The sequence below is a fragment of the Lepisosteus platostomus genome, chromosome 1, assembly GCF_059453375.1.
Source record: "Lepisosteus platostomus isolate fLepPlt1 chromosome 1, fLepPlt1.hap1, whole genome shotgun sequence".
Taxonomy (NCBI): Eukaryota; Metazoa; Chordata; class Actinopteri; order Semionotiformes; family Lepisosteidae; genus Lepisosteus; species Lepisosteus platostomus.
Window position 1 is genome coordinate 65,892,321 of NC_142611.1, and position 12,246 is coordinate 65,904,566.

At 49.2% G+C, this 12,246-nt stretch overlaps 1 protein-coding gene across 11 annotated transcripts in view; it reads right to left on the bottom strand.

Moving 5' to 3' along the window:
• The window catches only part of r3hdm2 (R3H domain containing 2), a 54,846-nt gene that overhangs the window by 20,596 nt on the left and 22,004 nt on the right, over window positions 1–12,246 (bottom strand). For 10 of the 11 annotated variants that reach the window (XM_088633628.1, XM_088633624.1, XM_088633629.1 and 7 more), the window contains exons 2-5: window positions 4,270–4,460; window positions 2,922–3,133; window positions 2,279–2,320; window positions 804–893 (exon numbers count right to left, since the gene is read on the bottom strand). In XM_088633628.1, coding sequence (XP_088489754.1) covers window positions 804–893; window positions 2,279–2,320; window positions 2,922–3,086 — 297 coding nt within the window. In that variant the 5' untranslated portion in view covers window positions 3,087–3,133; window positions 4,270–4,460. The remainder of the gene's footprint in view (window positions 1–803; window positions 894–2,278; window positions 2,321–2,921; window positions 3,134–4,269; window positions 4,461–12,246) is intronic. The other variant, XM_088633619.1, reaches the window with a different exon arrangement.

The window sequence follows — 12,246 nt, forward strand, 5'->3', positions numbered from 1 at the left end:
ATCTGAAAGAATCTGAACACGAGCTCCGAGTTTCAGGATCACCAATTCCTGCCAAGATGATGAGGCGAACTAACTAAACTATAACTAGTTAATGATATTCATAATAACGCGCTCAGGCTGGTGACGTGTGTGTGCAGAGAGGGTGTAGCTGGGTGAACCTGGTCTTCCAGTGAATTACTAGTTTTAGTGTTAAGCAGTGCGATCCTTTCAGGAGGAGGGTAGTACCACTGCAGGATTCCCAGTGGGGGGTGGACAGAATTTTGATTTTAATATAAATTAAATGAGGTAACTTTGTGTTAAAATTTTTGCTGGCATAGTTAGTAATGTCTTAGCACATTAATTAAAAAGCAGGGAATTTTGCAAATTCTTCCCTTAGTATTAATTCCATTCTATTAATTGGACCTCTTGCCAAATTAGTAGTACGTTCAAGGAGACCTTTAAAAGGGCAGTAAATTCTCTGTGGGATGGAACAGGCTGAGAAACACTGGGCTACAGCTATAAAGAACCTTTTGTCATTTAAACTTAAAAAAAACATTTAGAAATCGTTCATGTCCACAATGAAGGGCCGATAAAACTCTTTATGTTTTCTAATATATCTTAAGATACTGAGACTGGGCTGTGACCTCCTCTCCCTGTCCCAGCCTGCTCTCACTGGGCTCATTTACAAAAAGAATACAGTGCGCTGTTCCCTCAGCACAACAGCCTCCCTCTCTCCCTGCCCCTGTGCACAATGGCTGTAAGCTCTTGATAATGCTCTTCTCTCAAGCGGTTACCCTCCCCCCCACTTTGCCCCGAAAGGGTACCTGTGATTCTGAAGGGCCGTCTCCTGAGAAAGGTCCTGAGGACTCCTCACACACCGCCAGGCTCCTCACCAGCTTTAATTTGGCATTTGACTACGGCACAAAATTAAAGACAGAGAGGTTATTAGACACTACGCTTAGCTGTTGTCTCATTAAGGGAAGTTAACATGGATAAAAACAAACAGCAGGACAAACAGTGAAAGTGTAACAGAACTACAGGGAAAGCTCATCTGACATCTATCATCAGAAACTAGAGTGCAGAAGATTTTCTCCTCATGCAGTAGCTGCACCTTGCCAAGGATCCAGATGAAAGGCCAGGAGAGGGAACGCTGCCCACTGTACCCCGACCCAGAACCATGCGAGTCATCGTTAATTAAACATCACTCAGTGCCACGCCTCAGACTGTACCATGGCGGTAAGACAGAAGCGAACTGGCAAGGCCTGGCTAGCGTTCCCGGTCCACGATGCTGACACACTTGGCATGTCAGCCAAGTAGTGCAAGTTTATATATAGCGCAGGAGGTCACTGCAGAAATGCGGTGTTCCTTCTCCAACGAGGAGCAACCCAGATTAAGGCAGAGGGGACATATGAAGGTCAGCTGTGCGAAAGGAGAACAGCACAGTTGCAGCAACAGTCCATTCGATTACATGCACAGTAACCACAGTCACCGTCACGAGACGCAAACGCCCTCGGGCCGATCTGCAGGCTGGGCAAACCCCAGCGCCCTCCGACAGCGTGGATTAACAAATCACCGCAGCTGAATCAAAATCATGCATGTGACAGACTGAACGATACCCATGTTTAAAAGGAGGGCTTGTCATTATTGGTAATCTCCTGTTAATTTTGAAAGCGTTGCATGGCTGAAGGAGTTAGGTATTCAGGCCACGGATGTGCAGTGCCTATAAATGGCTTCATCTAAATCCGTCGTGATTATGTAAAAGCAACATAATGGCGATGAACACTGGCAAGGCAGCCTGTGGCAATCTATTTCAGGAGGAAGCGGCATCATTTTTAGTTAGGGACGGAGTTCGACATCCGCTTATGATTTCCATGGGAGAAAATATCCAATCATCACGTCTGTTGCTCAGATAATCAAAATAAATATAAAGTAAACCTGGGGGTCCAGTTTAACAGCTGGATCCAGGGGTCTGCACGCCAAGTGGAATTGCAGAATTGTGCAAAAGCAGCAGAATATCACTGGGACTCCCTGATGGGCAACGCGCGATCCGCGCTCTTCCCCTGGGAACGCCAGGCATACTGGGGATCGAAACAACGCAGGAAACGAAGCGCAGATTCTGGCCGTGCACGATCTGGAGAACGTGCCGGCGTCTTCCATTCCTCCGTGGCTCGGGAGAGCTGGTCTGCTGATCCTCGGCTCTGACAGGAATGTACAGGAGGCACCAGGCGCTGTACGGTCACCAGTGCTGCTGACTAGCTGCCGTGCAGCATCAGCGGGGTCGAGGAACAGAGCATCTCACCTTGGCCCTTTTCCTGCCGTGCCCGTGGTTCTGGTTTCTCCGCTGCAGAGGAAAGACGCGTTAATCAATGTGAGACGACACACAGGCTCTGACACATTAAACTTCAATACAGTCCCCTGAACTGTCAGCTAAAAGAAAAGAGCTCCCTCATTATAGAACAAAACAAGATATATATATACACAATATAAAAAGTACAAAACGTTGGAAATTCCTTGTGATGGAGAAAATTTGGCATTGGACTTTCCCTGGGCCAAACCAAAGACCATCCTAAATTCCACTGCCTAATGTAAAGAATAACCAGACACTTGAGACTGCTTCATGAGATGATAAAGCTTTCGATATTTAAATCAGAATGACTTTTTTACAAGTCTATGCTTGCTACTCCCCGTTTCGCATGTGCCTTCAGAGTTCCTTTCTATTTCCAGCACGAGCAGCTGCTGGCGAGGACGATGTGGGAGAGGGCAAATACAGGAACTATCAAAACTATTTACCCACCTTGGTATTTAACCAGGAGTTTTTGACGGAAAACACTATACTGTCAAAGAGAATAATTCTACGGATCCTCATAAATTAATTATAATAGTAAAATTCTACGATTACATACTTCCTTTCTGCTGCCCATCCCTGTCGACTGCGTGCCCACCTGGGTGTCCTGCGGCGTGCCCGACTCCTCGCCCTCCTTGTCGCACCCCTCCTTGGCGGCCGCCCGCACCGCCAGCTTGTTCTTGCCCAGCGCCTCCTCCACCAGCTTCCGCTCGCTCTCCTTCATGATGTCCAGGCTCTCGTGGGGGCTGCCGCTGCTGGACATGTTCGCCGCGCCGGGGGGCCAGAGCTCCCTGGGTCCCGCTGCCAAAGCTGTCCGGCACAGAGACGCGGCGGCGTCACTCGGAAACCCGGCTGAACGCCACCGGCGCGGAGCCGGTTGTCGCGCTTCTCACCAAGAGCACCCGCCGCCTGTCGCCTTACACTCTCACACAATGGGCTTCACTGGGGCCATCGGCGCTAGGCGCCCTGCATCACCTGGCATCTGAACCCCCCAAGCTCCTGCCTGGCTCCCCCTTTCCGATACTCGACTGCAGCAGAGGCCCCTGCTTTCACCAGCTTGCCTGAAGATCTTTAACTATAACAAGCTTCACCTTCAGGATCATGAGGATCATGACCCTTTGCACCAACATCAACAAAAAGAAGGTTGTTTACTTCTGACTATACAGGAGGGAGATGGGGGAGCCTTTTGAAATCTTACAGCCCTTCAGCTTTCTGAAGACGAAGCAGTTAGTCTTTCACCAGAACAGAGCTGGGGTATTAACACTAGGTGCTTTAAACCAGGTCCTTACTTTATTTAACTGAGCACGTTAAATCAGGATGGTGGATCTGGAGCCTGTATCGCCGAGTATGAAATCAATTAGCTTAATCCAGGATAACTTGCACGTAATTATAATCTCTGACTATAATAATTTATAATTTATATAGCAGCGATATAAATCTCGAAGCGATTTAAAGAATGACAGAAAAAGAAAAAATACACAAGATATACACAATGAAAAGACACAATGAGAGGAGACAGTAGATGGGTGTACTGAAAATGGCAGAAGCAAAGGGGTAAATAACAGAACCAGTTAAGTAAAGGCCCTTCTAAAAAGGAAAGCTTTGGGTGTAGATTTGAAAGAGCTTATGAAAGATGACACCCTGATATCCTCAGGGATAGAGTTCCAGAGCTCTGGGGCATAGCAGGAAAAGACCCTGTCACTCACAGAGTGTAGACAGGCTTGGGGGAAAGACAGGAGACCAGAAACAGACAAATGAAGGTTGCAAGGTGAGGAGTATGACGATAGTAGGTCAGACAGGTACTGAGGTGCCAAGCAATGCAGAGCCTTATAGGTGAGCCAGAGGATTCTGAAGCCGACACGAGAGGGTGTCAACTTCAAAAGCCCGAGGGTGAAGTTTAGAGTGGGTGGGGGGGGGGGGGGGTGTTGGAAGCAAAGGATCATCACCTGTAGCTCTAATCGACTCTAATGCGACAGAGCCCACGCTCTTCAAGAATCGGGGGAACCGTCTACAGCAGACTCTTCGGCTGGGCCGTGGTTAACTTGCATTCCATATCATGAAAACCACCGGTGTAGCCGCGCTGTGCCGAACACCTGGTCACTCCTCGGGCATGGCGAGCGGCGTCAGAGCAGGCCTGCTGGAGAGCGAGAGAGAGCAATTAATCCCAAAGATCAGCCAGGCCAATGCTGGCACCTGCCTTCCACTATGCTGGGAATGTCAGCAACCACCCACATGTCAACAACCCCCTTACGCTGTCGCACTGTGCGATACGATTGGACACCAACTGCATAGCAATTAGTTCCTTTCCAGGTTTTGTTTCATACACAATAATTGTACCAAGGTGCTTGATAATTGACTCCAGCAACAATAGAGGCTGCAAAATTTTTGACTGGGGTCTTCGGGCTTCCTTCTCTAGGGTTAAAACGGTAAGTTTTTTTAAAAAGACATCCGAAGCCAGCGTTTATTTTTCACCGTGAAGCAAAACGAGCCGTTTAAGACTGCCGTGCCGCACGCGGGAGTCTCCTCCAAGCCCCCCTGTCCGCGCCATTCACCTCCTGGAGCACCGCGGGCTGCCCAGCACCTTTCAGGAGAGTTTGCATCAGTTGGAAGAATGGGAGAGACCGTTTTCATATAGTCTTTTATTAGGCTTTAAGGTGTTCTCTCAGCCAAGAAGATGGAGCTTTGCCTGCTACACCTACCCTACGCCACAGGCATACACTTTTTGGATACCATAGTTCTAAACCCAAAGAACTGCAATCATAAATGGGAAGTTTACAAACAAGTGTTTCGGTCCAAATCACACCCCATTTTTTCTGAACTTGCCCTTCATATCCACTCAGTCATTAAGTACTCAACATCCCACACAGCTCATAACACCTGGAGCAGACTGAGCTGCAGTGCAACGGGAGTCTCACTGGCGTTGACTGGATTATAATTGGCGTTGCATGCTGTAGGACAGCGGGAATGGACAAACGGGTTGTATGGCTTTTGGTGGCATGGCGCACCTTCTGAGTGCTTGCAGTGCCGTTGGTGAGGGATGTGCCTCTCCTCCAATCGGCACTGCCCCTCTGGCACAGGGCGGTGCTGCCTGTGATGTGAATTAGAATACAAGTGGCGGGAAGGAGAGTGGGACAGAGGAACCTGCCTGCGCTTCCTCATTCTCCCCCGTGTGCGGTCACGGGGTTAATATCCCTGAGCCGACACGAAAAACACACAACTGGCTATTCCAGATCAGGTGGGTACAGCCACAATATCTCGTCATTTTAAAAATTTTGAAAAAAAAAACAGTGCATCCTATTAAAACTTCAAAACAAAAACAAAACTTTTCTATTTTGCCAAGTGGCTCGAAAGCTTTTTCGGAGATAACTTTTCAGGTGAATCAAAGTGCACGAGAAGCAAATGCTTTGATGCATTTTAAAACATGTCTCGACTGAGATTCCCCTTTCATTGCATTAATGTTCCAGTATCGAGTATTCCTGTAGGTTTCCCATCAGATAAGCTTGAATGCAAATTCAATTGACTGTGCAGTGAATGGATTAAACACCTCTTTGCCAGCAGTAGTCTAGTCTCTATACAGCAACAGTGAGACACTCTAAATCTCTGTGAAGATGCTGCGCCAGTCTGGAGAATACCAATGAGATCGGGAGCTGTAAGGGAGACAGACTGTGAAAAGGCCAGACAAAATATTCTCCGACTAACAGCCACCAGACAGATCACACCCAGCTGCAGCAGCATAGCGACACACGCTGGTGCAGATTTCTACACTATACACAGCCCATTCAAGAGCTGAACTTTACTTGTGTTACAAACTTGTGGCGATCAGCAGAGCAACCCGTGCTACACTTGCTGCCGGACAAGGAAGTGTTTTCAGGTTTCCCTCTGAGGTATATCCCCCAATGGAAGCAAATAATACCCGTGTGTTAGACGGTGAAACCAAACACTGTGAAAAATTCTCTCTGGGCAAGATGAGCAAAATTCCGATTCAAGTGTCTGTCAGGAACTCAGCAAAAGTAATAAATACAGCAGCTCCCAATGCAAAACCCCCACAAGGTCAGTATTAAACAGATATCCAGCTTTCAACGGAAAACGATTAACAGAAATAATCGCTCGAATAACACCTGCAATTCAGACAGCAAAGAAATAATTCTTTAAATATTTTTAATAAATGGCTACAATTATATTGCTTCTTTATCTGAATTTCTCTTCTCGGAGCATGCTGGGCTGTTACTGCGCGATTTCGAAACTTATACTGCCTAGTATGGTTTCAACCCTAATTAATCGTAAGGTCAAAAATAAAAAAATAAGACAAATGAGAGGCCATTCAGCACTATCTAGCTTGTCTGGAAGTCAGTGTAGTTAAAAGCTTCATGATCCAAAGACATCTGGCCGTTTCCTAAAAGGAGGCCAAATATTGGCTTCAGCAACATGGCTGGATAGTGTGTCCCATACTCCCGCTTGTCCTTGAGTAAGTGCACACAAGGCTGCCCTGTTCCACCTCTCAAGGGAGAGAACACCAGATAACACCTGGAGCCATTTCACTGTAACTGTGCTGCAGGACCCTGGACAACCTGCACTGATAAAGTTCCAAGCAAGAATAGTTTTTCCTCCATTAAACTGAAAAGATCCAGTGCATGGTGATGGCTTAATCCCTTTTTTTCCCCCCAAGCGATGCAAAAAAAAAGAACTGCCACCTTACAACGTCGGTACAACATCAGAAAAGATGGCTCCTGCAGCAGCAGGGACTGGATCTGGCTGCAGACAGGATGACACCGCAGTCAGAAGGGACCCATGGGCGGGTCAGCTGGTGTGGAGAGCAGTCCCTTGAACTGTCAGTTTAAGAGCAGCAAAGAGCCTGAAGACCCGTGACTCCTGCCTCCTCCCTGCAATGTGCCTACCTGGCACGGACGCTTGATAAACGCTCAGCTGGAAACGTTATCACTTCGGTTAGGTTATCCATCATGTGCCCCAACATCACGTGCTTTCTGGAGTGGCCAGAGGGTTCATGGGGTCCGAATTCCAGTTGGGGGACCCCGCTGTTGTACCTTAACCAAACTGTTTCAGCAAACCCGAATGTATAAATATAAAAAATCATCCAAGTTGCATTCGGATAGTAAGTCCATCCATACCTATTCACTAGAGCTAAAACTAGTCAGGAGAGCAAGAGTTTCCAGATCAAGACTAGGACTGAAATCCACTCATTTTAGTAATCAGAAGATTGCTAAAAAGGATCAGGACAGCGCTGGGTGGAAGAAAAACGAGGACAGGACTCGGTGAACGCTGGGAAATGTCCCACGCTGCCATGCCCTCTCGCTCGTGCCCGGAGAAACTCCTCGAAGGAAGCCGCAGCTGAGCCCTGCAGCCACATGCGGACTTGCAGGACCAGAAACTCACAGCTCAGGGGGCAGGGGGGGGTGACGTGCCCGCACACGCTCGCACCCGCAGGGAGGCGCCCCGTGTCTTTATTAAACTCATACGCAATCCGTTCCATGCAGAGCACATTTTCTCAAAAATAAAAATTCCTCCTCTGTGAAATCACTCGAGCCCCAGTCTCCTCCTCCTCCTCCAAGTGCTTCCTCGGTTGCTACTGAATGAGCTGCTTCACCGACGAATCCTTGCTGTTGTGCACCGGGCTGGACGAGCACGCAAGTGAAACCAGAAGACATGTCACCGACCATCACGACGGCATGCGACAGTTAATAAACCAGCACATCCACCTTGATTCAGACAAGGGGGTTAATACACAACCTGCATAAGCATAATGAATAGAGAAACTGGTCAAAATATAACTGGGGGGCAGCGGCTAGGGAGAACTTTAAAATCGTTTCTATTCCACAGGTTCTACACTGACAGGCTGAAGGAACTGAACCTTTTTAGTCTTGAACGGAGGTCACTATGAGGGGACCCGTGTTCAAAATTCTCAAACGCTCTGACAAAGTCAACCCGCTGGAATTCAGATTCAGCAGTAAAACGAACCAGAAGACACAAGTGGCAAGAGCTTTTAAAACTGAGAATAGGAGGCACTTTACCTTACTTTAATTTTGGGGGGAGTCTAGAACAAGCAACCCAGCCGGGTGGTTGAAGCCCATACCATGCCTTGCTTCAAGAGGCAGATGGATGAGATCCTTGGAACAATAAGTAACGACCAAACGGGCTGACAGAATGGGCTCCTCTCGTCCATGACATAATATTCTTAGGTTCTTAGGGTACGCGTCTTATTTGTTCAGTTTGGGGTTCAGTACTGGCGCTGCAGAGGGGAGGAAAGGGGGCTTGAAGTTGATACAGCTCGAGGTCTTGAACAGTGCCCGTACAGTGGGGTTCTGTAGCCGCAAGTCCTCTTGGAATAAAAGCAATTCTTATTTTCAGGTTGAGCTATTTCATGGCCTTCCCCCTGGTACTTCTCAAGAGACACAGGGGATGTTACTCCTCTGTACGTCCAGAAGGGGGAGCAGTGCAGAGAGTCACTATATTTGAACTGCGTCAGCTCAGCGGCGGCAAGTGTAACATAAAGAAAAAAAAAATCAACAAAAAATGTCCGCTCATCAGGGGCAATCTTGGATTGCCAGCGGACCAACAACAGAGCTCCGGAACAGGGGGAGATCCAGGGAAGCAGGACCAGGGGTTTTCCACATCCGTAACCACCTCATGGGCACCGGCGTCGACCCGTTACATAACGGAGGGTTTACTGAACTGGAATACTCTGGCAGTAAAATAGACTGAGTGGGATCCGATCACATCAGGATGGGCTGGAGACAGTCAGAAGCCTTCAGAGCTGATTTTGAACGTGAGGCCACATGTCCTCGACACCTGTACCTCAACGACTGAGGCCCCTTCTCCCGTCTCAAAACGGATCCCTCCAAGCTGCAGTACACAGGTCTGAACAGAGGGGTTGAGAGATTTAATGCAGCGCTCTCTTCCTCCAAATCTCTCCCTTGCTCAGTCCTCCAAAGCTCCCGGACTTATATTTAATAATATACCCATCTCTCCCCCCAACTGAGCAGAGGCAGCTGTGAATGACGTTGCCGTCTCCATGGCAACCCAGCGTCCCTCAGTTTTTTTAAGGAAAAAAAAAAAAGAGGGGGAAGAGAACAAAGGCGGGCCGGCTCATTCATGACAGCTTAATTCACAGCTCATTCAGCGCCGGCCTCGCCGCGCTCCCCTGCGCGGCTCAGGCTTCCCTTCGCCTCCTTTCGAACGAGGCGGCCATTAAGATTATTCTCCTGAAAGAATAGAAGGATCTGACAGTGCTGGGAGCTGCACATCTCCACCGCACGCTTCAGCGTCTTTATTAGAGCACGGGGTGTTTCCCAGGCTGCACTGCTGCAAGGCTGAGCAGAGCCGGCAGAGCGCTGCAATGAGACGCGTGTCCTCCATCATTGATGCAGTGCACAGACGAGTCGCCCCGTCCTCAGGCTACGGAACCCCTCTCTGTTGGTCATAAGCCCACTGGCCAAAATACTAGGACCCCTCGACATGAGCGCTGTACAACGTGGCAGTCCTCTGCAAGCAGCAAGGACAGGCTGAACCAGGAATGAGTGCGTATCCCCAACAAGGCTCGGAAAGGTTTTAAAGTGCACCTTCGGGAAAAGCTAGGCTATTCCCAGCGTGACTGGGCAGCAGTGCGGAGCTGTGCTCGGGGTTCTGGGCAACCTAACGGGGAGGTTGAGGGTTCAAGTCGCTCTGGACTAGAGCATTTAAAAAGCAGAATAGCAAATGCTTTAATGAGTAAGTCCACAGGTTAGTCTATGGAGCTCGTGCTCAAATCAAGGTAAGAAAATAACCCATCAGGCGTGAGGGCTGTCCCAGCTTGACCCTGGTGAGGCTGATTCCACAGGTGATTCAGAGCTCTCTACTGACTCTGGGCCACAACAAAGCCACTTCATGTTTTAACCAGTTGCAGTATACTGAAGCCTTGGTTGGCATAAGACACCATGGCTCTCTGGGAGCAGGCTCATTGACCATTAGGCAGGTCCCCTGCCAAGCAGCCAGGACAGGTAACCACCGGGAATGGGCACGTATCCCACAAGAGTACGAAATATTTGCCACCCCATCCCATTCAGTGCAAGAGGACAACCAGTTGAGGTTGTCTCAACTGTAAATGTGTGTGTGAAACTGATCTACGCCTCTCACTGGTTCTACCAGTTTTCTCCATCTGTTTCATGCTCCCGAAGCCCAGTCAGGAACAGTCCCCCACCAGGAGAATACTTCCTGACTGGAATTTCCTGGTATGTCTGGCCAGACATGACATACACAGTAAAGAACTGCAACATGTCAAAACCTTTAGCCAACACCACTCTCGTTAAACAGGACTAACGAGGTTGCAAATAAGAGTCAACTACAAACAATATTCGTTGCCCAACAGGCCAGTTTCCTAGGTACCTGGAATCTGAAAACAGGGTGCTTAAGTTTTTGGTTGCTTGAGTCCTCAGCTGCCCCAGTCCTAAAAAACATCTAATGTCACCTATTAGAACATTAATTGGAACAGCTGATTCTCCAGTTTTAAGAAACTAAAATATTTTTTTGGAAACACTGCACAGTCCGTTATTGTTTGCAGACGGGTATCTACTCCACTGCATCTTGGGTAAAATAAGCACAGGTGAAAGGGTGAAGGAGAGGCAACAGCTCGGCTGAAGGCGGCACACGCACAGCAGCGGCCACCTTCGCCCCAGAGCCTGCTGGGATTCCCGCGACCAGAGACGTCATCGCCGAGTTCAGTGATTAACTGAACTGGTCTTCCTTCCAGCTGCTCCCTGCTCTTCGGTCCCCGGGGAGCCCGAGTTCCCTGCCCCCGTCCCCGGAGCCGAGGAGCGCAGGGGGGCTCCGCACGGAGCGGACGGCAGCCTCCGCAGGGAGTGAAGGAGAGAAAGAGGGAGGGGGGAGGTGACCGAATGAGACGGAGAAAAAAAAAAAACGATTTTCCAAAGTGAAGAGGGGTAGAGGTAAGAGGAGGAGCGTGAAGTGTGAAGGGGGTGCGAAGACAAGATAGGAATTCAAGAAGAGGAGAGGCAGGGAGATGGAAAGGTTGAGGGAGAACTGTAAAAGAGTGCGAGAGAGAGAGAGAGAGAGAATGAGTCAGCCCTCGTCCCCCAGGACTGAGTGTGGGCTGAGAGGGGGAGGATGGCGTCAGCAGCCTTGACAATTTAAGAGGCATTAAAAAAAGAAATGCTTTACATTCTGGTGGGGGGGAGGCAAGGAGAACCTGCGCAACAACAGCTGAGGTACGAGACAGGCCAGGGGCCATGGGAACGCCCTCGCCGGCATGTCAGCCATCAGCGGACGGGCCCGGGACGGACCCCTGTACTTCCCCATGCTGCGGAGGAAAACAAACGCTGGCGTGACCCCCATGAATAATTAATGCTCCAAAAGGGGGGGGGGGGGGGGGAATCCTGATCTTGATGAATTATGGATGCCGAGCACTGGAAGAAGCGGGGGACTTGAATGAATTAAGAAACAAGCAGAACAAAAAAAAAAAGCAAGTGACTCGACGGGTTTGGTGCCCTCATGTCACCACACAAAACGTGCACGCCCGCTGCCCTCACCCCCAGACTTCTCTCCTGGCATCCCAGCTTCTCCACGGAAATCAGCTGCATGACCCCACAGGACAGTCGAACAGTGCCAGCCTAGAGACTGTGCGGGGCAACTGACAGAGAGCAATCAGGGCAAAATAAAACCTGCTACAGAACAAACCATTAAGGTACATAAGAGGTTTGCACTCCAGCGTGTACCAGCGACACGCTGAAGCCCTGCACTGCCGTGGCCGGACTTGGACTTTCAATGATGCATTCTTCTATTTATTCCTTCCCGGCAGAGTATAGCAGAGGTCAGGCATCTGGTAAAACCGAGAGCTGGTGTACTCCATGTCTAGTTCTGCATCAGTACAAGCATGGAAGCTGCACATTCTGCAGATTCAGAAAGTAGCCCTGTAC